Raw genomic sequence first — 26,119 nt, 5'->3', positions numbered from 1 at the left:
TTTGGATTTTGTGCGGTTGAACTTGGTTCTAAATTTTGCAGTTTAATCAGGATCCTGACAATATCTGATGAATAATTCCGCAAATATTACATAACACCAGTTGCAACTTAAGTTATCTGAAATGCTTTCTGCCGAATAAATTTTTTTCTAAGGCATTTGATCCGTAAACAGCAAATTATTGCATTCAAGAACTTAAGGTGCATTTTTCTAAAAAAAAATTGTTATGTAAGACATCGAAATTTTCACACCGTTGTTTAGATAATTATCACTGTCATCAATTTCGAACGAAAAAAATATGCGTTGTCAATTAAAAAAAAAATTATGTCATCGCTGCCGTAAGTAGATTATCGAAAAAAAAATTTCCACATAACAAGCTGTATATGCCAGGAGCGTTAAAATTTAAATTATGATTTGATTTACTCACCAAACAAACAAAATAAATGTGGGGTTTTATTAGATTTCTTTAAAAAAGTTATGAGTAGGCGAGAAAAGCTGAACAAAACAATTTGGTGAGTGGCGCCTGATATAAACACAGAAGTATAAGTCAATAATGTTTTCAAATATGAATCCATGAAGAATAGAAGAAATTGCTAGCATATTTTGGAATATAAGAATCATTTATCTACATTTATTTTCCAATCATTATTATTAGTATGCTACACATTCAACTATTTGCTGCAAAAGAAGAATGTAAAATATACCAGAACTATCTACTCAAACTGCGATGCAGTCTTAAAGTCTATAGAGTTAATTAAAGTAGCAAAACTGCGCAATCAAACTTTACCTACGCTAAATTGATTACCAACAAAGCAAGGTACGCGAGACCTTGCGAAATTGCAGATAAGTTTCGTCTTGAACATAGTTCTCATAAACTGCCATACTGAACAATCTCAATCTCTCAAAGGAGTTACAGGCTTGTATCAGATTTAAGCGCGACATCATGGAGTGCTCGCCTGAAGATGTGTCGAATTTGATGAAACTTGGTTATAAGACGTTTTAAGGATGATGAATGAGAATACGTAATCTGTTTTTTGGAAAAAAATCCCTAATACCAATTAACTGTTTTGACGTCAAAAAAACGCGTCCTAGTTGGCCGTGCATTGCATTAATAAAAACAGCAGTATCACAGTTGGATAGAGCTTTTTACCCTATATGTATTTTAATAAAGAAATTTTTGAAATTGGTCAAAAAGTAAAGAAGTTACAGCCTTATAAAACACATTTAAGTGCGACACCTTGTATAAATTTAGATGGTGACCACAATGTGTTTGTTGTATTTCATAATCTATCAAAGGCATTTGATTGTGTAGATCGTGATGCTTTATCAAATGATTTAATATATTATGGTATACTTATGGAGCATTTTTTTAAATCAGATGTAAAAATTAAAACGCAGTTTGTTTGTTAATTTTATAGGATTTAAGTCTAAAGTATCTAACAATTCTAGCATTCCTCGAGGAACCATTTTAGGCCCTCTTTTTTGAAATTATACACAAACGATTAAAATAATTACAATTCAAACTTTCCCACTTCCAGATATCTATTATTTTGACTGAAACTGTAATCCACTATAACTTTAGAATCGTTCGATGAGCCTGGATACAATTTTTAAAGAGAATAACACTCCTCTAGCACAATCACAAGCGCTGTATATTATTAAAAAAGTTTTAAACGTTGCGTTCGGCATCGACAATGTCACCCTGTAAGTATAATATCTTCCGTCATCGAATTTAAATGTGTTTTCACAATATTGTGTTTCTCTGTTTGCATGGCTGTATCAAATTATTGGTATAAAGTTGTTCTCATTTTATGTCTATATGTGTATTATTTTGATAGATACACTATATTTTAGTTATACTATATCATGTGTCCCAAAAATTTGGAATACAGTTCATAAAACTTTTGTTATGTACCTATTCGATTACAAAGTTCTGGGACAGATCCATTTGTTAAAATGTCAAATGACATCACGCTAACTATTAAATAGCAAGGAATATGGAGTAATATATACCTCGTTGGATAGCCCTATTAAATATGAATTGAGGTTTGATTTTCTTTGATATCTCAAACAGTTTTTGAGAAATTGCAATTCTAAGTCATCTGATGCTTGAATTTTGAGTTTCCTGAAGGAATTCTTAATAACCATATGAAATATCTAGAAATTCAAACATAATAGAATTTGTGTTTAAAAGGGCCATCCGACAAGATGTCACTCTTTACGCCTTGAGAGAAAAATTGACCAAAATATATCTTTTTTTTTTAATTTTTCCACTTAATGCCTATTTGCTAAATGCTGATTCTATACCGATTAACGAAATAAAAACAGTTGCCTGTCGCTTGCGTTTGAGGTGCAATTTCTCAAAAAAATATTGAGATATCAAGAAAAACTGAACATGAGAGAATTCGTCTTCAAAAGAGCTACTCCACATATCTTGCTATTACAAAAAAAATAGTTTCAAATCATATCCAGAACGCGACTACGGTTACCTATGCGTGCATCACATCGAAAAGTGGGGAACAAAAGAACAAAATCGAACTATTCCGTAATTTTGCAAACAAATACCCCATAAATGTTTTATAAATTTTATTCCAAACTTACATACGGACATGCGGTACATATACAGGGTGTTTATTAATTGAATGCCGATACTTAAGGGTGTGAATCCTTGGGTCATTTTAAGAAGAAAACTTAATATCAACATATGTATGCGAAGACGTCTATGAATCCCAGAAAATGTTCTCGGATCGGGTAGTACGCGATTTGGATACCGCTCTTGGTATATCCTCCTGGCTTCGTATGCATTTCCGTCGGCAACCCCATAAGTAAAATGCATGTCAGCTAATTCACCGATTGTAAAATTTACCATTTTTTATGAGATTTTACCTCCTACTCTAATAATTTTTTAATAATGAAAAATCAATGTCAACTTTATTGCGAAAAGAAGCGTCAAAAATTATGACACTTTACCCAGCCTACTAATTTTTATTTCATTTGCTTTAAGGGGGCATTTAATGAGCTTACCGTTTTTTCTATCCAAACATTTAATATTATGCCTACGTGAACGTCATTTGTGAAAGTAGAAAATTAATTTTTGCCCCACAAAAAGTGTTTCCACGCATGGTGGGTGTCTACAAAATGGCAACAAAATATCAAAAGCAGTCTCAATGAACTTGGGGAAAAAACTTTTTTTGGTTTTCATTTTTTTACGTGCAAATGGTGCGTCGTACGAGAGTAAGTCTAGGGACCGAATTTGCTGTAAAATAAATGGAGATTTTAAAAATAATTTTAGTTTTTAGAAAAAGCAGTGGCGTACCATTTTTTTCTTCAAAAATGTTTAGTTCAAACCTCGTACGGACGTCATTGGCAAAGATTTTAAAACATTTTTTACATCAAACAATGCTCCTTAATGATTAATAGGTGTGTACAAAATTTCATAAAAATATCTGGAGTGATAAGAAAATTATAATAAAAAAGTAAATTTTTTCTTAAGACTGTAACACCATGTAGCTCAAAAATTAAGAGGTTTAGGACATATGTTGATATTAAGTTTTCTTCTTAAAATGACCCAAGGATTCACACCCTTAAGTATCGGCATTCAATTAATAAACATCCTGTATATGTATACTTTTTCTTAACTGCTTTATGTGATTTTATGAATTAATAGATGTTTTCTATTTTATTATATTCTCCTCTGTTGGAAACACTCATACGGAAAACCATAAATTAAGTATTTTTATCTTATAAGGTAATCTATTAAAGAAACACTAAAATGCGATTAAAGCACCAAGCGGTCCGAAATTTATATTTATGTTCCGCCCTTGATTAGAATCAAAATCAATACTATCACCTACCACATGAAAAAAGGAGCTCGGTATTATTATTATTAACGACGAAAAAACTGCAATGTCAGAGAGCAAATTTATTACAATCCCCCAATCTTTCCACGGTCTAAATTATAGGTATTACAGTACGCGCGCTTTAAGAAAACAAGTTAACGGGGATTTTGGAATGTGGAGAATGATAAGTACTAATCAAACTCTCACGATAACTTTAAACAGTAAAATAAAATCTTAAAACCCTGACACATCTCTATCACATTATTTTGTCTCATTTTCATACCGTAGGCATACTCTACATACAATGCTGTAAATATTAGAGTTAAATTTTATGACTAGCCATAAATAATATATTAATTATTGTTATATTCTTCATGTAACAGTATATCCGTTTTATTTTCTAATTAGTCAATGCAGCCTTTGATGTATTGTTTGTGTGCAAGCTGTATAATTACAATAATAATATGTAGGTAAGTACATTTTGTAAATACAGTTTTGTGTAATTTAATTAAAATTCGGTCACAAATATATTTTGTTGTTATTCAGCCCTATTTGTAACTGACATTAGATAATTTGCTTTTGTTTAAATTTTGTTGTCATTAAATAAACTTATCTCGTATCTTTTATAACAACTAACACTGTACTAACGAGCGTTCAAATAAAAACGTGGTCAAGTTGGTTCTGAAAATTTGGACGTAGGGCGTAGCGTATAGCAAATGAACTTAAACGTCATCTGTCAAAGCACTATATCGCCGCTATTAATTTGAATATTTTCGTTTTAAAAAGCGTTTAAAATGGTGTTTTGTCAAGAACAAAAAGTGGTTATCATAGAGTCCTACTTTAGAAATGAACGCAAGATTGATGGAATATGGAAGTATTCTATTGAAGAATGTTTCATAGAATTTCAAAATCAATTTCCCGGCGTTGTTGAGTACATAATTTTTCAAAGTGTAGTTCAGCGTTGTGTTAATGTTTTTCGTGAAACGGGCAGTGTAACAAGAAAAGAAAGAAGCGGCCGACCTAAAAAGCGGACTGAAGAATTAAAAGAAAATGTCCAAGAAATAATGGAAAATGCGCCAAGAACTTCTGTACATGTTTTATCACAAATGGTGGGAGTATCAGTCGGTACCTGCCACAGTGTTAAAAAAAGATTTGCGTTTGTTCTCCTATCGTTTAACTTGTCAGCAAGAACTTCATGAAGTTGATTTTCCGCGACGGGCTGTATTTTGTGAATGGTTTTTAAACAACTACGGTGAACTTCATAATATCACCTTTTTTTCTGATGAAGCCTGGTTTCATTTAAGTGGTTACGTAAACTCACAGAATATGAGAATGTGGTCTTCTGAAAAACCAGATAACTTTTTTGTCGAGGGCCCTCTACACGCTCAAAAAATTGGAGTTTGGTGTGCTCTCAATCGAAGGAGGATTTATGGACCTATTTTTTTTAATGGTACTCTTACTGCGCAAAGGTATAGAGAAGAAATTATCGCTCCTTTTGTTAACCAGCTGGAAGCAAACTAAATTACAAACTTTTACTTTCAACAAGATGGCGCAAGGGCGAGACGATGAATATGTTGAGGGAAGTTTTCCAAAATCGACTAATAAGTCTCAATGCTGAACATTAATTTCCACCGAGGTCATGTGATATTACGCCGTGTGATTTCTTTTTGTGGCCTTACCTTAAAAACACTATTTTTGAACTGCCTATTCCTGATTTAAACCATCTGGCTCGACTTATAGACAAGATTCGTGAAATTAACAATACCCCGAGCATCTTAGAAAATGTCTTTAATTCTTTGAGGAACAGGTGTGAAAAGTGCTTGGAACAAGGAGGGGGACACTTTCAGCAGCTACTTTAATTTATTGTTATAACAAGGAGGGGGACACTTTCCGCAGCTCCTTTAATTGTTTGTTATTGTTATCACGATTATTCTTTAAAATAAAGTTATATAGTCATTAACGTTATTGAAACTGACAGCTGCTATACAGCTCGTTGAGAAATGAGGTTAAGTTGGTCGCTATAAGCTACTCCCTACGTCCAATGTGTCAGAGCCAACTTCGACCACGTTTTTATTTGAACGCTCGTTATATACTAATTGAGGGAATGTTACTAACTCGACCATAACAATTGAAATAAATAGATGAGTAAATGCAGACCAGGTTGTTCCACCTAACTCTCTTCTCTCTTCTGTAACTCTCTAACTGTAAAATTTATTAAAAAAAGTGGTTTTAATAAAACTTGTCTGGAATCATGTGGGCCATGTAAAGAAAATATTTTTAGCTTTACAGTTTATTCCATTTTGCGTGGGCGCTGCATAACTTTGTTATTTTCAACGAAACACCCTGTATATTACTGCATTTTTAATTCCATGGTTAATATTAGGTAGGATTTATTAAATGTACTTGCTGTTTAAAACTTACCGTTTTCGAGATAATCAGTTGTTTTTGAAAAGAAACACGATTTCAGCTCTCTAAATAAAGCTAGATAGCGTCTAAACCTTAAGAGTTAGAAACCCGCAGTTTTCACAGTTCGTTTTGGCATAAATTACTCTGTCTTGTTATCTGCGAGCGAAACGTGTACGTTATTCAGACTCGAAAATACTGAGACATACATTGAATAACCTTACGAGTTGAAAAACTTTTTTCAAATGATAACCCATATTAATTGTCGTGGGTGAATGCAAAATTGAATGCCCTTTCGACTGATATACGGTTGTCCATACACATCTGTAACAGTTTTCCAGAAAAATTTGTTTCTTTTCTAAAGTCTGAAAAAGAAGCTATGTAACAACGTCAAGAAAGCCTTGTAATTGTATTAGTACAACGTCGATACATAGGATTTCACAAAAGCACAGCACAGCACATCCTTATCGCATCCAATTACACCAAGAGTTACTAAAAGTAGACTTTTAGCGGAGACTGGAGTTTTGTCAGTGGGCATTTGAAATGTTAAAGCAAGATGATTTTTTTAAACGGGTCATGTTCTCCGATGAGGCTACTTTTTATAAAAATGGTTTCGTTAATAGTCATAATTGCCACTATTATGACACATTAATCCTCACCAATTCCGAACAACTCATAGCCAACGATGGTCTTTGAACGTGTGGGGGGCAATTTTGGGAACCCATGTCATTGGACCATTGTCTTTTTTGACAAGTATCTAACTGGAGCAGTTTATTTAATTTTTTTAACAAACAGTCTAAAAGATTAGTTATAGTCTGTTTGGAAATGAAAGAGAGTAATAAAACCCCGAGATAAGAACCGGCCATGGGCGTGGTAATATTTCGTTTCAGGTAATTATCGGGTAACACTAATGCTAACAGGTAATGGGTGTACATTAGTATATTTTACTGGATACATCATAGGGCAGGAGCCAGTGTATTGTGACAGATCAATCCAGTCTTAGAGCTGAATATACGAAGACGTGCTAGTGCAGTAGAGTAAAATTCGACTTGTGTTTAGTGACTATTGTGCCAGTGGATATAATATTGTTTGGGTAAAATGTCGAGCTTATCAGATTACGTACCTGCTAAACGCGTGAAAAGATGTGCGCTGTCTCAGAATGAGAAGATTATTATATTAAATGTATTTAATGCATTGAAACACCAAAATCCTACCAACAGTGTTGACGACATCGTGGAAAAGTGTTCCAAAATGACAGGGATTGGAAAATCGACTATCTACAGACTTTTAAAGGAAACAAAAAATGAACAAGATACTGTAAATCCCCCAAAATCATCTACAGGGAGGTCAAAAGTCGTTATAGATGATTTCTTCAAAAATGTCATTCGCAGAAAAGTACACTCATTTTATTTTAAAAAAGAAATACCAACGCTAAACAAAATTTTAAGTGAACTTTCAGAGGACAACGATTTGCCAAAAATCAGTAGAAGCAAATTATGGGCCGTCTTACGAGAGTTGAATTTTTGCTGGGAAAAGCAGAACAGGAAGTCAGTTCTTATCGATAAAGATGAAATTATTTGTTGGCGAAGATCCTACTTAAGATCAATTAGAAAATTCCGTGACGAAGGGAGGAATATTTATTATCTAGACGAAACTTGGGTCAACGAGGGATATACTGTAACAAAAGTATGGCAAGATAAAAATGTAAAAAGTTTTCGACAAGCATTTTTGGATGGACTTTCAACAGGGTTCAAGGCACCTTCAGGTAAAGGGCGAAGATTAATAGTGACACATATAGGTAGTGCCAGTGGTTTTGTAGATGGCGGTTTACTTTTATTTGAATCTAAAAATACAGGTGACTATCACGAAGACATGAACGCAGATGTTTTCGAAGAGTATTTTACACAGATGTTGGATCTTATTCCTCCGGGGTCTGTAATTGTCATGGATAATGCCAGTTACCATTCACGGCAGACCGAGCGGACGCCTACGACTGCTTGGAGGAAAGCCGATATAATTCAATGGTTATCCGGAAAAAACATTTCTTTTGAAACAAATATGGTGAAAAAGGAACTTTTGACACTTGTCAATCTTAATAAAGATCAGAAAAAATATGTTATCGATGAAATGGCAACAAATCGCCAAATAACGGTACTACGGTTACCACCTTATCACTGTGAACTTAACCCAATCGAATTAGTCTGGGCGCAGGTAAAAGGAGATGTAGCGCGAAATAATACGACGTTTAAATTAAGTGACGTGAAAATTTTGTTAAAAAATTCCTTGGAACGAGTAACTGCAGATAACTGGCAAAGATGTATACATCATGTACAAAAAGAAGAGGAGAAAATGTGGGAACTCGATAATTTAATTGACGTTACTGTGGAACCTATCGTTATCAATCTAGGAGACGAAGATAATTCATCAGAATATTCAGAGGATGAATTTTAATATACCTACTTTTTTATTTTCTTTATTGTACATTTATACAACACTACATTTACTCACCATAATTTGAATTTTCAAAATACATATATTTTTGTGTGGAATAAAAGTCTATTCATTAAATTTAAATAAATATTTTGATAATAATATTGAATAATTTTATTTGAATTACTAAAAACCCTCTTAACCCGGTTATGATGCTTAAAGTAGCCTCATGTTTTGAAATGCTGTTTTTATATTGTTTACTTATAAGAGAAATGGACCGAGAAATTGAAGCGGCATAGACAAAGACGGATTGTCGGGGATTAAATTTTAGCTACCTGCTACAATTTAGTACAGTCCGATCGCACAAAGTTTTTTTAAAAGTACACCTCATCTATACCGAAAATGCATAATATAAAAATATTGAATATAAGCACCAGTACTACATTTATTTACGATTTGCATACATAATAAGCTTTTATTACTCTCTTTCATTTCTAAACAGACTATAGGCGACATTCCTTTAGTTACATTTCGAAGAACGCGGATGCAACATGATGGTACTCCACCTCACAATACCGATGCGGTTCATTAGTTTTTACACGAAATTTTTACCAACAGATGGATTGGGCGCGAGGGACCAGTGAGTTGGCCTTCAAGGTGTCCAGGAATTTATAAAAAGCAAAGTTTACGTTACACCACCAACTACCGCTGACCAATGTTGAACAGTCTTTTAAAAACCGAATTCGTATGTGTATTAATCAAAATGGAGGATACTTCTTCTTGTTTGTTCCGAGTTTCAGTTTGTTTCGTTTTGCGTTTTGTTTTAGTTGTTGTTAGTGGTTTACTTTTGTTTGTTAAACCACTTTTTAAACATGCCAGTAAATATTGACACTGTTAGTCCCAGGCCTGAAAAAATGTGAAAGAAATGTGGTTTTGCAAGGCCTTCTTGACGCAGCTGTTACATAGCTACTGTTTCCGACTTTAGAAAAGACCCTGGTTTTTCTGGAAAACTGTTAAAGATAAGTATGGAAAGAGCATTCAATTTTGCATTTACCCATGACAATTAATATAGCCGTTCCAATAAAAAAAAGTTTTTCAATTCGTAAGATAATTAAATGTAGGTCTCAGTATTTCAGAGTCTGAATAAGGTACACGTTTTGCTCACAGATGACAATATAGAGTAATTTATGTCAAAAGAAACTGTGAAAACTACAGGCTTCTAACTCTTACGGTTTAGAGGCTAACTAGCCGCTGAAATCGTGTTTTTTTTTTCAAAAATAACTGAATATCTCGAAAACGGTAAGTTTTAAACACCATGTACTATAAACTATACCTAATATTAACCGAGGAATTCAAAAATGCAATAATATACAAGGTGTTTCATTTAAAATAACAATGTTATGTAGGGCCCACGCGAAATGGGAAGCTAAAAATATTTTCTTTACATTGCCCACATGATTTCAGGCAACTTTTATTAAAATCATTTTTTTTTATAAATTTTACAGTTACAGAGTTAGAGAAGAATCCCTCTTAGGTGGAACACCCTGTGTGTTTTAATTTCTAGATTACCATACTTAAAATATCTTATAATGTAGTAACTTTATCACAAGGTTGTAGATAAAAATATGTTAAAATATTATTATTTCTCAGCTTGTCTACATAGTTATTTTTTTAACAAAAGTAGGCATTAAAAAATACACATAATGGGAATTTATAAAAAAAAATTGAATCAACTTAGTATCTTTAAAAGCAACGTAAAATATCATATTGTGTAGAATACAGTCCATAATCCCTCCACAAAACTGTATCTCAAATTAGAAGGGTAGAGACAATGTATTCTATTAATTCTGCTATTAATATCCTCTTAATGCTGTAATTATGTTCTCAAAGCATCGATTAATAAAAGCAAACGGTAACTATATCTAGAAAAGAATATTACTGCTTTAATGTAGAGTTAAATTGAAACTTCGAATCGAGAAATAAGACGTTCACTTTAAATTACAATATCTCTCGCATTACGGTAGTAGTCATTTAAACGTTAAATAAAATGGTTGTAACTATAATTTCTAAGCGGTTAAACTCGTTGGCGCCGAGACTATTTTTCAATATTTCCTCCACGATAAAATAAAGCACTGTGCGGTATACCCAATAAAAATTTATCGCAGTTTGTATCTGTAAACGTTACACTTAATGGTGCATTGAAGATGAGCCATCATCGTAACATTAAATGACTGAATTTTCAAGTGCTCCCAACGGAATCGAATCAATAATAGTGTACTTGCTTGTTTTCTATGGGTCTCAATATTGAGTTAAAAGAAACTGTAAAGATAAAGCTCCAGTACATTGTTAAATCAATCCATTTATTTTACGACTTCAGCAAATATTTTACAGCAGTAAATTTATTCATGAAGAACATATACGAAAGTTTATATAAGAATTTAGAAAATGTAGGCACCGACAAAGACTGCATTATATGGGAAAATCTAGATTGTTATTATTTAAAACCTTGTTTATCGTATCTGATTTCGTATTATATGGTATCTCCAGCCAATATGGCCAAATAGGGAATACGGCTAGTTCGCCATATACAGGGTTCTTCACGATAAGTGGCCTATTACACGTTTCAGAGGAACCAAAGACAATATGAATCTGAAATTTTGATAATGGATATGTCGTAGTCACATAGTGAAATACGTCAGTTCACGAAAAGCCTAGGTGTTACATGATCAACCGGCGTATAATGAAAATTTATATTAATACAGCATCTGCCGGGTCTGTTCATGAAACGACTATCTCCTTTCGGCACATCATGTTCAAAGAATGCATTCACGATTTGCTGCAATTTAGATGTCGACTGATCATGAAATGACTAAAATTTTCGTCACATTGCTCTGTAGGTTTTTCACTACACAAATAGGGCAAAGCAACAAAAACAAGTACATAAAATGAATTTATTTTCCTTATAATAAACATATTATACACAAATACATTACATTAAATATATTTAAACGTACAAATAAGGTGATTAATTTAACTATTTGTTTATACATGGACCACTTTTGTGACATCTCGAATTGCACTGTATCTTTGCCTTAAAGCACTGGCATCTATTACTTTTGCACTGAACTTTAGAGGGTTGGCATGAACTTTTCACATATCCTTGTCCTTTAAATAATGACTCCAGAGAAACAGCTTCTCTAATTGATAGAAACTTCGACGTATTAACTTGTTTTATGCTGATAAACCTTGAAGTTGCTTTTTTAAGATCTAGTCTATTAAACCAAGATTTGATAATTCCACCTGAAGTCCCAACTTGGTATACGTCATTCTTAATATCTATAATTACTGCAATAAGATTAGGAGGATCCCCAGGACTACGATCTACCTTATCAACGTTAACTAAAACACAGTCCCCAATCTCTATATTACCTAACCTCTTTTTTGTAACAGAAATCATTTGCTCCGCCTGACGTTTTTGTCCATCGAAACACTTATCCTGTTGAAATTTTATTGATGTTTCTGAGAAACATAAATTACATAAGGTTTGTCCATTAGTACAATTAGAGTGAAATGGCATGTTGCAAAGTGAACACCTATCATCATAATCTGTTACAATTTTTTGGCAGACTATACAACATATATCTACATTACCATCTACATTATTATTCAATTCAAGCGCAACGATATGAATTTGTGTCTCACTTACATCATTTTCAGTACTTATAGGCAATAATTGAGATTTATTTAATGGCTGGATTACCATATCCTCTACGTTTGTATATTCCTGGTCATTGTCATTTCCGTTATCATTATTCCTATTCTTCTCCAAATCGTCAAACCTTTCTTGTCCCCTTTCATAGGTTCTATTTCGTTTTCATTCACTATCTCCTCTTTATCTTGACTATTTCTATTTTCTTGTACTGAAGAATTAATTACGGTCTCCATTTCTTGCAACTCTTCCTCTGTGGTTATAGAGTTAATCATATTTCGTGGAAGATTTGTTGATTTGAGACCTTGTTTCGATTCAGTTCCAAACACTGCTTTGAAAGGACTTCTACCTATTACTCTATGCAAAGAGTTATTTTTTTGCCATTGTACAAAGTAGCATCCGGTTGACCATGCTGTAGATTTATTGTCAAGCATCCAAGCTCTTAACATATTCTCTACATCCTGGTTTGCCCTTTTGACACTTCCCTGACTTTGGGGATGGCGAGGTCTTCCATGCACGATACATAAGTCTGGCCACATGATTTTTAATTCTTCAATAACAATATTTGTAAATTCGCGTCCATTATCACTCTGAAGTATAGAGGGAGCGCCAAATTGCAAAAATATTTTCAAAAGTTCCTCAGCTACTTCGAGAGCTCGTTTTGATCTCAATGGTCTAAGACAAAGATATTTAGTTGCATGGTCTTGATAATTTAAAAGCCATTTAAAGTCTCCATCATGAATAGACTGAAAATCAATCAAGTCTACTTGCCCACGCGTCATACAGTTTTTTGAAGTAACCGGTTTCACAACTACTTTACTAACAGTTTTATTTTTTTTAGTTTGACATGTTTTACACGACAGTAAAAACATTGCAATACATGGTCTTGGAATAAAACAATTTTGATGAATGATACTAATCATCTTATCCCTTGATCCATGCCCACAATTAATATGAATATCCTTTAGTCTATTATATATGTCTTCTTCAGGAATAAAATATATCAGTGCATCGCCTTGATTTTGAACTTTCTTTATTACGGACTTATTTTCATTCACAGTAACAACATCGTATTTACTTAATAAGTAATAATCCCGTCTACTTTTATTTGAACTTGTCTTGGCGGTCGAAATTTCATTAGCAATCTAAAAACAGATAATCCAAATTCAGTTTCAGCCTAACCTCAAACTTGTTTCACGCATTTTTCTATCCATTGTAAACCAAGTAAGTACTTTTTAATTGGAATACATGTGCTGATAGGGTATGTATATTGTAAAAATTCAGTGCAATGAAAGCAATTGATTGGATTTTGCAACATCATAAATTAGCGTTATCATTGGTATTGTTGAGCAATATGGCCAATTTAGATGGGGGCTAATAAGACCATGGTCATATTGCACTGCATGTGAATTTGTTTCATAGCTTATGTAAAATCATTTGCAACAGTAATTTACTAGTTACGGTTCTTGTTTTGAGGAGCAAAGAATGCTCCGCATTCGGGCCAGGGGTTTTAGGGTTCAATGGACCCAGGAAACTATAAATGAGGCTATTCAAGCTGTGGCAATGGGAATGTCAGTAAATAGGGCCTATCCTAATCCATGGAGTGCCCAAAAGGACACTCAGACATTATCTGGAACAACAGAAGGTGACTAAGTCAAACAATTCGTTTATCCCAAGTAGGTTATCCGCTCACTGCAGCGGCATTACGTAGGTGTGTCTATAGGGACACGAAGGTGAATAGCATATCTAATCCGTTTAGAGGAAAGAAATTGGCTAGGCGTTGTTGGCTTAAGAGGTTTATGGAAAGGGATCTTCAAATTCGCGTTAGAAAAGCACAGAATCTGAACCCTGCAAGGGTTCAAAAACTAAACAGATTCATTATAAATGACCATTTCACCAAATTATAAGAAATATTGACGGCGATGAGTATCATCAATATGAAAGTGTTTACAACGTCGATGAGACAGGTTACAGATTATGTCTGCACCATCAACAAAAAGTACTAACACAAAAAGGCGCATGAAGGGGGCACATGATTGCAAATGGACATGGTTGAAACGTATCAATTGCAGCTTGTGGCAGTGGTATTGGGCCAGCAATACCTCCTATGGTTTTATTCAAGAGAAAACGCATTAAACCAGAATGGGGAGACGATACCTTGAAGTATTTAACTACTTGTGACAGAAAAAGGTAATAGGATTCGATCAGACTTTTCACGATTGATAGAACACTTTTCAATATTTAAGGAGCTTGTTCCGTGCCTTCTTATTTTTTATAGGGGCAAATATCATTTGGACTATAGCATTCTGGAGACAGCTGAACGATATGGCACAGCGTTGTATTGCTTGCCCAGTAAGACCACTCATGAATTACAGCCTCTGGACAAAGCTGTTTTCAGAGCGATCGAGTATTACTGGGATGACGAAGTGGTAAAATGTTTTCAAAATATCCAGAAGAGCGTTCAGTGAGCAAGATGCGTTTCAGGGGAATTTTTTCAATCGCCTGGGATAAAACTATGACGCCATCAGATATAAAAACAAGTTTTAGAGCTACAGGAATTTATCCGTTGAAAGTGAAGCAATTTCAGAAATCGCTTTTGATCCGAGCAGCGCCATAGATCAAGATCAGTGATAAGAACCGCGGCAACAATGGGAAGATAATTTAAACAATTCAATCTCAAAGGTATTGGGTCCATCTAACTCTGGATTACAAATGAAGTAGCAGACCCACATGTATTACTCACGACAGACAGCAGTAGCAGCAATGAACAGTCCAATTATTCTTACACGATGAGTGTATCTTTTACATAAATACTAAAAACTTGAGATCAAGTAGTAACCAACTCCAAGAGAGTTAGGAAATCTGCCGTTAACTCTAGAGCCCAACTTATGACCAAGGATCTTTTTCAAACCGAAAATAGTAAGAAAGATACATCCATTTCAAATGTTGCCAAAATGATCTAGAACAGCTGTACCAAAAGAAAGAATCTTGGTATTGCAGATTATGTCAGGAGGATAGGCAAGCTGATATGCGGTTTTGCAAAAAATATAACGATTACGTCCAAGAAGAATGCATGGGTCAGGCGAAGAAAGATTAAAAATATTTTTATGCTCTGATTGTGAATAAATTTAAAATTGATAAAAGATAAATTTAAAATTGATAAAGGTAAAGGATAATATTTTTGTGTTCTGATTGTGAATAAATTTAAAATTGATAAAGGTGTTTTACATATTCTACTTTACTATTTAAGTTTATTTTTCAGTTGTTCACTAATAATAATTATTTGTGAATTGATATCGCCATCATTTGGCTTGGCCATATTGCCATAGTTAGTGTTGGCAATATCGACAATTGTAAATTTTTTAAAAAATGTCGCTAACATTTTTAAACACGATATTATGTTTGTTTTTGAGTTATCAGTCAAAATGTTCCGTTGACGTTGTAGACGACTTAGATTTAAAAAAATATGCTATTGAGCTTTTTAAAAAAAATTAAGTCGTAACATGGTAGATACCCTTGCATAAAACTACAGAACAGTTTATAAAAACAAAACAGTGTAACTAAAATTTCCACTAAAAGAAATATGTTGTTCCTTGTGCACAGAAATGTGAATGATGCCAAGATTTGGCTTGCATAAAAAAATGTTAAGTTTACACTAATGAGTTACAAAAATATTAGGTAACAGTAAAAATACAACGTATTTGTATGGCTTGAAATAAAGGTATTAGGATATCTATACAGGGTGGTGTGTAATTGTATATCGTAAAGCATACTACGGTAACAAGGAAATTTGGGTAAAATGCTTTAATTTGAGATATTGATGGATGGTGAGTAAACTTCAATAAATTAATTTTGATATACATATTAAGAAAAAAATTATATGAGTAACTAAATAATATTCTTTAAGATAATATTTTTCTTTTGTAACGGTAGGTATCAATGTTTTTCAGAACTTAGTAAAAAGCTGTACGAGTAAATAACTGAAAATCGTTTAAAACGCGATTTTAGCTGTTTCCTCAGACGAAAATTATGCAAACGCGCCCCGTCAATTTCTATTTATAAGCTCAGATTATACCGGAAAGCTATTATTTCGGAGGCTTTGCGGCCAATCCCATATTTGACATTTAATATGTGTATGGACTGAAGTGCAATGGGTTAGCTTCTGTTATTCCGATGCTTCTGTCCGTGGAACGTAAATTATTGAATTTGTTAGCTGAAGCAGTAATAGGATTTCGTAATTTATACTGTCAGAAACGATAAGCGTATCAGAATATGGCATGGCGGCTTTAGGCAGATTGGCTTTTATTTCACAGTACAGAAACTATATCAATATTGACTGTACCAAGTTATCGATTATAAGTTTCACTCCCCTTCTCTGATATAAGCTTGGCAAATACTAAACAAAAAAGTTGCAGCAACCAGAATTTTTTTAGAAACATTAAACAAATTATGTTCGTTGGAGTCATTCTAATACAGGGTGTAACTTTAAGTGGGCGTCAGTTTTTTACCGGCTATAGTACGTGTTGCCCTTGTTGCCCTGAATACGAATTTGTAATTCTTTTTTTTTAATCAAATAAATACTCGAGTTAACAATTGGTTTTTTAAACGACGCTTTAATTATTATGTACGCCACCGCCGCCACTGAACAGAGTAAACCAGCGATCGCGGAATTTACGTATGAAGTTATATTCCTCACTGCTGGTGTTGCCAGTTGCTTTTATATCGACTATATTGTGCGAAGTTAAAAATTATTTTGCAGATTATTTTTGTATAATTTAGGAACTTGTTATTTTAAAGTCACCATATTTTTTTGATATCATTGGCGTGGGAGAGCCGAACTTTGGAAAAAATTTATTTCTAAAAAAGAAATAAAGTTTTACATGATTTATTAAGTATTAACTAATATTAGTACGTTACTAATTATCTATATATATTTTTTTATCAACTGCTACATAGTGAAACAAGCTAATGAAAAATAATTTAGTGCACACAGGTTGCTTTTCTATAACAGCGACGTGTTATTTTACTTAACATATGTTTTTGATGTCAATATGGACGAAGCGCCAAAAAATTGTTTTAAAAAAAACATTATTTTTACAGGATTTATTACGTATTAATCAATATTGGTGTGTAGATACGTTACTAATTGTAAATAAAACTAATTTGTGTATTAAAATAATAATTTTTGCTGTTTTAAATAAAAAAAATTAAAAAACTAATCTGATTATAATATGAAATCATTTTTTAAAATTGTTTCAAGGTTTTACAAACATTTATGTTATAGTTTTTTTAAGCAGTGTGTAACCTGAGGGGTTATTTCTGTGATTATCTACCTTTAATTAATTATCTATTTCATTCTCGAAAGAGTTACTACTTAATTCTCGAAAGGGAGTTTATTTGATTATCGTTATGCTTTAATTAACACGTGGGAACTTAGAAATGTATCTTCAGAAAATGCATTTCAGTCACTTACCCTTACATTGCTTACGTGGAATATTATCCAGTGGCTGGCTATACAGGGTGGCACTGAAGTTGGAGATACAAAAGGAAACACAAAACCTCCAGGAAGGGTTTTATTAACAATAAACAAAACAAACAAACAAAATAACAACGCAACGGCTCGGCGACATTATTAATTAATTTATTCAAACGTGACAGCGTACCGAGATTCAGGGAATGCGCGCTTTATACAAAATTTGGAAAAACTATCAAAATTAATTAATTAGCAAGAGACTTTAAAGTTAATAATTAGTCTGCTCAATGTGAAACCTAAGAACGAACTGCCTTTTTCGAAGTCTCTCCTGAATTCCACACTTCGCTTCACCACGCCCATTTCTTGGGTCTAGAAGTTCCGGTAGAAGTTTCGGTTCTTATCTTATTGGCGGGGACCTGAATGTATGCTTTAATAATTATCTAATTGACTGAATTTACATTTATAACAATAAATATGTGACTTACTAGTAACCCTAGCCTACCCCTATGACTCCGCGTAGCAATTACGGGACGGATTAGTCGATCTCATTTAATCTACTCTTATAGCTTGGAAAAATCCGTCAAAAAAACCAGCTTACTAATATACTTTTCTTTTTCAATCATTATCTATTTCACAATTTAATTTGAATCCTACTTGGAATCTCTACGCTCTTCCCGCGGTTTCGCGCGTTATTAAATATCGAATTTTCTCTCATACTAGACGCTTAACACATGTCCCCGACAGTTTAAGTAAACTCGTTAAAAATATTGGCAAATTTCTCCGAAGGACGATCTTGGCGACCTACTTGAAACCCATTAACGCTCCGATAATTTGTGACGACTGAAATATCTTACTTTCCGTTCCGGGAACTAATAAATAAATTTTGTTACAAGTGCATGTTTTATTTTTGAAAATCAGTGTCAATGACCTGTAGCATTGACCCGATTGAACTACAGGGTGTTAGAAGTTTGACTGCCTTAATTTTAATAGACGATAGAATAAATTAAAATAAACAAAAAAACCTTATATGACCCATGTCATATGAGGTTTTTTAAACTTAACCATTTCCGAGAAAAAAAATTATGAAAATATCCAACTTGATGTACAAAAGTTCTATTAATTAAGGAATATTGACATAACTGCGTGCACTTTTTTTAACTTTATGCTTAATTCTAAAAAATAATAATTAGCGTTGTAATAAATTTAAAATTGGATAAAATTCATATCGAGCAATGTGATAACAGTGCGGCGGATAACACGAGGTACTAAGCTGTTCAGCATTACGCATTTCAGTTGGTATCTGGAATTGGACCGTGTCTGAGTGTTTTTTGCGTACCACTATTTCCTTTTCTTGAGGTGTTTTTTCCAGCGAGTTCGCGAAAATTGGATTCAAAAGTGTCGTGGGTGCATCGAAAATGATGATGGACATTTTGAGCATATGTTGTAGTTTTTTTTGTACTTGTACGTTTAAAAAATACTGAATTTTGCTATTTGGTAAGTACCTAAATTATTTTGAATACTATGATTATTTGGATGAGGTGAATCTTTGAATACTTTAAATACATATTTTTCAAATTCATAATTTCATTAAAAGTTAAGTTCCTATTTTAAGAGACTCATAATTATTCAAATTCGAGCTAAAATTTAAGTACAACACTATCTTCGTACTACAAAATCGATACATTTTATTTTATTTATTTAAAAACTGGAAAACAATTGTATTGAAATTTACTAAATGTTTCACAATAATAGTTGTTTACATTTTTGTTATTCCGTAGGACAAGTCTGCCGCGTGCACACTTGGTGTGCATCAGGTGTGTAGCGTTAGGTTAAGCGCTGTTGTCACGTTGTGATGAAACTCCCCAATATTAATACCCGTTGTATTTTGAAAACTAAATCTTACGCCCCTGTAATATGTAACTTTTTTGTTCATTTATGGACTCCATCTCATGCTGATGTAATGGCATTCAAACTTCTGTCACTACGTACAGGCGACGTATATGTAAAAAAATACGGTATATTTCCACTCTTTGTTCTTATTCAGCCACTGCAGCATCGAATTGGCGGTAGACATAATAGATTACTTCAGAATAAATAAAATAGCAAGAAGATTAAAACGTGAACATTTTAAATTTAACGTTTTCAAAGAAGGGGCAACGGAGGATAGCCTTCGCTGTTCTGTTTACATGCCGATGTTGCAGGTGTTCTGATTTGACGAGATCTAAGCGTGTTAAAAACAAACTGCGAAATGGGATTGGCCGAATATATCGTCTGTTAAGTAGGTACATTCTTATTTAGTATTCGATTTTATTATTTCGTGAAAGGGTGTTCGTGTAGTACCTTTGTGTGGTATAAGTGCGTAACTTTATAAAGTTATTTACTTCACTGTTTAGTGACGGTAAGTACAGTATACTGTGTTTTCGTTTTCAAGTTTTTAAGTGGTAGTGGTAGTGGAGAAGGCATGTCTATGAATCAAGAGAGAGTTAATATGATTAGAGCCTACATTTTATCCGATTCTGCTACAAGAAGACGATATCAGATGGATTATAGGGACGCCCGGTGATGTGAAATTTGCTTTTTAATAATATTCCCTTCAAATTATAAGATTTGACAGCAATGCATAGCCCAGTTCTCAATAGTGCGCTACGACTAACACCCGCCGTTGTTTGAGATCACACTAGTTTGCCCAGCGGCGAGGTAGGAAAATTATTAAAAAAAAGATTTACAAAAATAAGTTTTCACGACGGAATTTAAAAAAAAACTATTACGTGTTTCTAAAGGTCAAAGGTAGTCTCTGTGGAAATATGATCCCCATTCAAAGTTTACACCCTGTATAGTATTGGATCCGAAATTAAATTTAAGACACTTTTGCGAATATTTCTTTTAGACTATTTTATATCTCTTGTGTATTATTAGGATTATGGGATTATAGCATAGTAAAATAACAATGTAAAATATCTATGACTTCTAACTTTAAAAGTTTCCACAAATGGAATGCTTGAGCAAAAATATCAACCCCGTAAGTCATAAAACGATTCTGCTCAGGTGCCCTGCTCTGTGGTTTGTTATCTTCAAATTAATTTCCAACAATTCAAACTTATCTTGACATAGTTCTTGCTGTGCGGGTAAAGTTATGCGGCAGTATTGATAAATATGAATAGAACAAGTACAACGGTATAGAACTATAGAATCAATCTCTAGATAGCGGACGCTAAATACAATATACTTTTAAAATACTAAAGACGCTTAAAATGTGTGCCTTTCATATAAAATTATTATCAATGGATATCAAAAAGAATAAATAAAATAAATTAATCGTTTCCTACATATCTTTTAAAAAATTAAAAATATACCCATCTGCATTATGAATCGTCATAAAACATATTTAGCTATTGACAAAAGGGCGTGTTATGCGGTAAAATGTTGCAATTAAGTCACAAAAGAGTAGTTTTTATACAGACAAAACATTTAATAGCTGAACTATTCATGGTTTAATGAATGACAATAGTTTTATACATGTATTATGACATCTAGTTATTTTTATGAGCAACGAAAAACGACAAACAAAACACGTGCTCACAGATAATTTCAAAGTAATTTCTTTTGTATGGTTTTGTTACTAAATAATAGTAATTTTATCGAACTTATTATATTTAGTTGTAGCTCCTTTTTGCATCGATGTTTAATTTTTTTTTAGGGATAATAATTGCTTTTACCATATAATAATATTTATTTGTATAGGTAGGTAAATTAGACATTACATGTATTTTTTTGTAATTGTTTAAATAAATCATTTTATATAAACTATTATGCCGTCTCTTGAGGTTTAAGTTGGAGTATCGATAGACACATCATCATGAACTGCTGTTTTTAATTTATGTATGTAACTGTATGTAATCTATATTATACAAGGTGCATTTCAAAGTAAACATGACTTTTAAATATAGGTATTTCTAGTGAGGCCATCTATTGGCATTTCACTGATGTATTGTCAAAATTTCAAGACATTTGGACGAATAGAAGCGGAGTTATCGGTACAAAAACGAGCAACAAACAAAGCTTAATTATGCTTTGTTTTAAACTTGGTAAAACTTTTACCGAAACTTTTCAATTCATGAACCGAGTTTATGGTGATGATTGTTTATTCCGTGGCAGAGTTCATTAGTAGTATACGCGGTTTAAAAACGGTCGTGAGGACATAAATGATGAGCTATATGTTGGCCAACCGAAATTCGTGATCACTGCAGATTCCATCAAAACTGTGCGTTAATTCATCAAAGCTCAGCAAAAATCTTCATTGAAATTCATGGGAATGGAATTGGACATCTCAAAAACATCAATTTATCGCATTTGGTCGAACATTTGAGCTATGGAAAAGTATGTGTACGGATTGTTCCGCACAAGTTGACTAAAGACCAAAAATTGCCTAGAACATTCGAAGGACATCATCAAGGAAGCCAAAAAGAACAAAAACTTCCTTTACAACATTGTGACTGGTGATGAAACGTGGTGTTTTCAATCTGATTGAGAAACCCAGCATAAAGTGCCGAGTGGAAGGCGGCAGACGGGTCAAAACCCAAATACATGTATCGTTTGAAGAAGTCAAAATTGGATTCCAAGGTCCAAAAAGAGTTCGTTTCTCCGGGTCAAACCGTTAATGCACAATTCTGTCTTGATATTTTGAAGCGTTTGGTACATCGTATTCGTCATATTCGGAAAGAGTGTCACCCAGAAGAAAGTTGGCGTTTATTGCACGATGGAGCAGTTTTGGCCCTCGATTTGGATTCAGCGTGACAGATTTTTTGACTCAAAATAGCACTTTAAGTGTCAATCACTCCCTGTATTTGCCTGATTTGGCCCTGTGCGACTTTTACCTTTTGCCGATGAAAGGAAAAGGTTTTTTGGACACAGAAGTCATGCAAAAGGCTTTACCGACATCATGAAGCACGATCTAAGACACTCATTCGACATGCTTTTAGACCATGTAAATCACTGTATTGAGCGGACTATTTTGAATAAAATAAATCGATTTTGCCGAAAAAAAAACTTTTTGTTCTTATTTTTAAAAAGTTCTGTTTACTTTGGAAAGCACCCTATAATAAAAAGGGCTATTATTATATATTGTTTTTTTAATAAAATATTTGGATACATTTTCAATAAAAAAAACTTCTGAATTTATAGCGTATTTTCAAAACATTATGTAAAAAATATTACATTCCTAAAATATTAGTTGCTAAGTTCTTAGTCAAATAAGTACAATATTTAACATAATTTCGCTATGATATTGCTCCGTTCTCTGCATTTGTTTATTTATGAAATTTAGACTGCAATTGACTAGTAGATTGAATTTTACCTTGTGGTAAAAACAAATTTAATCATTGTAACAATACACTTGCATAAAACAATGTTTTGTACGTATACCTTAATCCTCAAATCAGTTTTTGACGCTATTTGTAACATTAAGAAATGGTTTTTCAAAGAAAATATTCTCCATGAATATCAGCATCGAAAAATATTCCAGCGAATATCAAATCGTATATCAATAACTAAATGTAGCAAGCTTTATTGTAACTGAAGATATACATACATACATACATACAACATTTTCCTTTAAAGAACATTTCCACGTCATAAGCCTTAAAAAAATACATAATCTATTTTATGAAGGCGGACTGGAAACTTTTGAGGGAGATTATTTTCCGTCCATTCCTGATAAAATATGTATCCCTAGTCAACCGTGTGTGATAGGTGTGAAAATTGTGGAGATGCGAGTCAGATATACGTAATATGATACGGCTGCAATATTAAAAAGTGAAAACTGGATTAAATTACATGGAGATGTCAAATTTAATATGACGGAGAGGCTCTGGCAGAGTTAACTATATTACGTTTACGTTTCGCGGCAGGTTGTTTTGTTATTCGGAGGCTCCGTGAATTTAACATGTAACAACAAGCCGATTTATACGAGATAAATTCGGTACGATATATTCCTTATAAAATATAATCTTCTATCTCGACGCTGAAGGACTTTTTCGAAGCCCCGAGCATAGCAGGTACACTGAAAAATATAATGACATGATAAGAAAAATAAGGTTGGATTGACACGTGTAACACCATCAATACAGCGTCCATAAAAAAACAATTGGAAGCACGTTCCATATAAAAAAGTCACAGGGTAAGAAAAATTTCAGAGAAAAGAAGAAAATTGGATACAAAGTATTAGTTAGTTACAANTGATATCGTTTTGTAGAGCTCCCGTTAAATTTCATATTTAAAATAAAACTACACTGAGAAAACTACTCTCTGCCGTACTCTCTGCCGTTTTCTCCTAAAAGAAATTCATTTGACCCCTGGAATTTATTTTCTTCACTGTAGCTACATGTGCACTTTACTCTAAACCGAGGGTAAGGGTTACGTGGAGTTTCCCCCACGTAAAATTTAGGGAAACTGGCGCCGGAGATTAAAATCGACTATGATTATTAACTAACATTACCGTTTAGAGTCCAGTCCGAGGAATAGAAGACCTTTCCAAAAAATTAAATTACAGGGGGTGTACACACCATAGTTAAAAGTAATAAAAATTTACACCGAACGATCCATAGAGAGAAAACCGAGGAAAAGCGCGTCACAACGGTCGTGAGAACATAAATGATGAATCATAAGTTGACCAACCGAAATTCGTGATCACCGCAGATTCCATCAAAACTGTGCGTCAATTCATCAAAGGTCAGCTATGGAAAAGTATGTGTACGGCTTGTTCCGCACAAGTTGATTAAAGACCAAAAATTGCCTAGAATTGAACATTCGAAGGACATCATCAAGGAAGCCAAAAAGAACAAAAACTTCCTTTACAACATTGTGACTGGTGATGAAACGTGGTGTTTTCAATCTGATTGAGAAACCCAGCATAAAGTGCCGAGTGGAAGGCGGCAGACGGATCAAAACGCAAATACATATATCGTTTGAAGAAGTCAAAATTGGATTCCAAGGTCCAAAAAGAGTTCGTTTTTCCGGGTCAAACCGTTAATGCACAATTCTGTCTTGGTATTTTGAAGCGTTTGGTACATCGTATTCGTCATATTCGGAAAGAGTGTCACGCAGAAGAAAGTTGGCGTTTATTACACGATGGAGCAGTTTTGGCCCTCGATTCGGATTCAGCGTGACAGATTTTTTGACTCAAAATAGCACTTTAACTGTCAATCACTCCCTGTATTTGCCTGATTTGGCCCTGTGCGACTTTTACCTTTTGCCGATGAAAGGAAGGTTTTTTGGACGCAGAAGTCATGCAAAAGGCTTTACCCACATCATGAAGCACGATCTAAGACACTCATTCGACATGCTTTTAGACCATGTAAATCACTGTATTGAGCGGACTATTTTGAATAAAATAAATCGATTTTGCCGAAAAAAAAACTTTTTGTTCTTATTTTTAAAAAGTTCTGTTTACTTTGGAAAGCACCCTATAATAAAAAGGGCTATTATTATATATTGTTTTTTTAATAAAATATTTGGATACATTTTCAATAAAAAAAACTTCTGAATTTATAGCGTATTTTCAAAACATTATGTAAAAAATATTACATTCCTAAAATAATAGTTGCTAAGTTCTTAGTCAAATAAGTACAATATTTAACATAATTTCGCTATGATATTGCTCCGTTCTCTGCCTTTGTTTATTTATGAAATTTAAACTGCAATTGACTAGTAGATTGAATTTTACCTTGTGGTAAAAACAAATTTAATCATTGTAACAATACACTTGCATAAAACAATGTTTTGTACGTATACCTTAATCCTCAAATCAGTTTTTGACGCTATTTGTAACATTAAGAAATGGTTTTTCAAAGAAAATATTCTCCATGAATATCAGCATCGAAAAATATTCCAGCGAATATCAAATCGTATGTCAATAACTAAATGTAGCAAGCTTTATTGTAACTGAATGTATGAATACATACATACAACATTTTCCTTTAAAGAACATTTCCACGTCATAAGCCTTAAAAAAATCTATAATCTATTTTATGAAGGCGGACTGGAAACTTTTGAGGGAGATTATTTTCCGTCCATTCCTGATAAAATATGTATCCCTAGTCAACCGTGTGTGATAGGTGTGAAAATTGTGGAGATGCGAGTCAGATATACGTAATATGATACGGCTGCAATATTAAAAAGTGAAAACTGGATTAAATTACATGGAGATGTCAAATTTAATATGACGGAGAGGCTCTGGCAGAGTTAACTATATTACGTTTACGTTTCGCGGCA

General features: G+C 33.4%; 2 protein-coding genes across 2 annotated transcripts in view; both read right to left on the bottom strand.

The window, feature by feature from the left end:
- Window positions 1-26,119, bottom strand: part of LOC108905962 (complexin) — a 1,206,537-nt gene that overhangs the window by 699,706 nt on the left and 480,712 nt on the right. The gene's annotated exons all lie outside the window — the stretch shown is intronic.
- Window positions 11,704-12,892, bottom strand: LOC111693147. Its single transcript, XM_023457312.1, has 3 exons — window positions 12,837-12,892; window positions 12,509-12,735; window positions 11,704-12,188 (listed from the first exon to the last, which is right to left on the bottom strand). Exons 1-3 carry the CDS (start codon window positions 12,890-12,892, stop codon window positions 11,704-11,706), a joined length of 768 nt encoding a protein of 255 aa, XP_023313080.1.

Source organism: Anoplophora glabripennis, unplaced genomic scaffold, assembly GCF_000390285.2.
Source record: "Anoplophora glabripennis isolate ALB-LARVAE unplaced genomic scaffold, Agla_2.0 scaffold26, whole genome shotgun sequence".
Lineage (NCBI taxonomy): Eukaryota > Metazoa > Arthropoda > Insecta > Coleoptera > Cerambycidae > Anoplophora > Anoplophora glabripennis.
The sequence above is the reverse complement of the archived record's forward strand: the minus strand, read 5'-3'. Positions and strand labels throughout refer to the sequence as shown.

Coding starts and splice junctions, on each gene's coding strand:
- LOC111693147 (XM_023457312.1), bottom strand. CDS start 12,892: ATGGAAGACCTCGCCATCCCCAAAGTCAGGGAAGTGTCAAAAGGGCAA. Junction 12,736..12,836: donor TCAAAAGGGCAAACCAGGAT/GTAGAGAATATG, acceptor CTCTTTGCATAG/AGTAATAGGTAGAAGTCCTT. Junction 12,189..12,508: donor TATGAAAGGGGACAAGAAAG/GTTTGACGATTT, acceptor TATGTTTCTCAG/AAACATCAATAAAATTTCAA.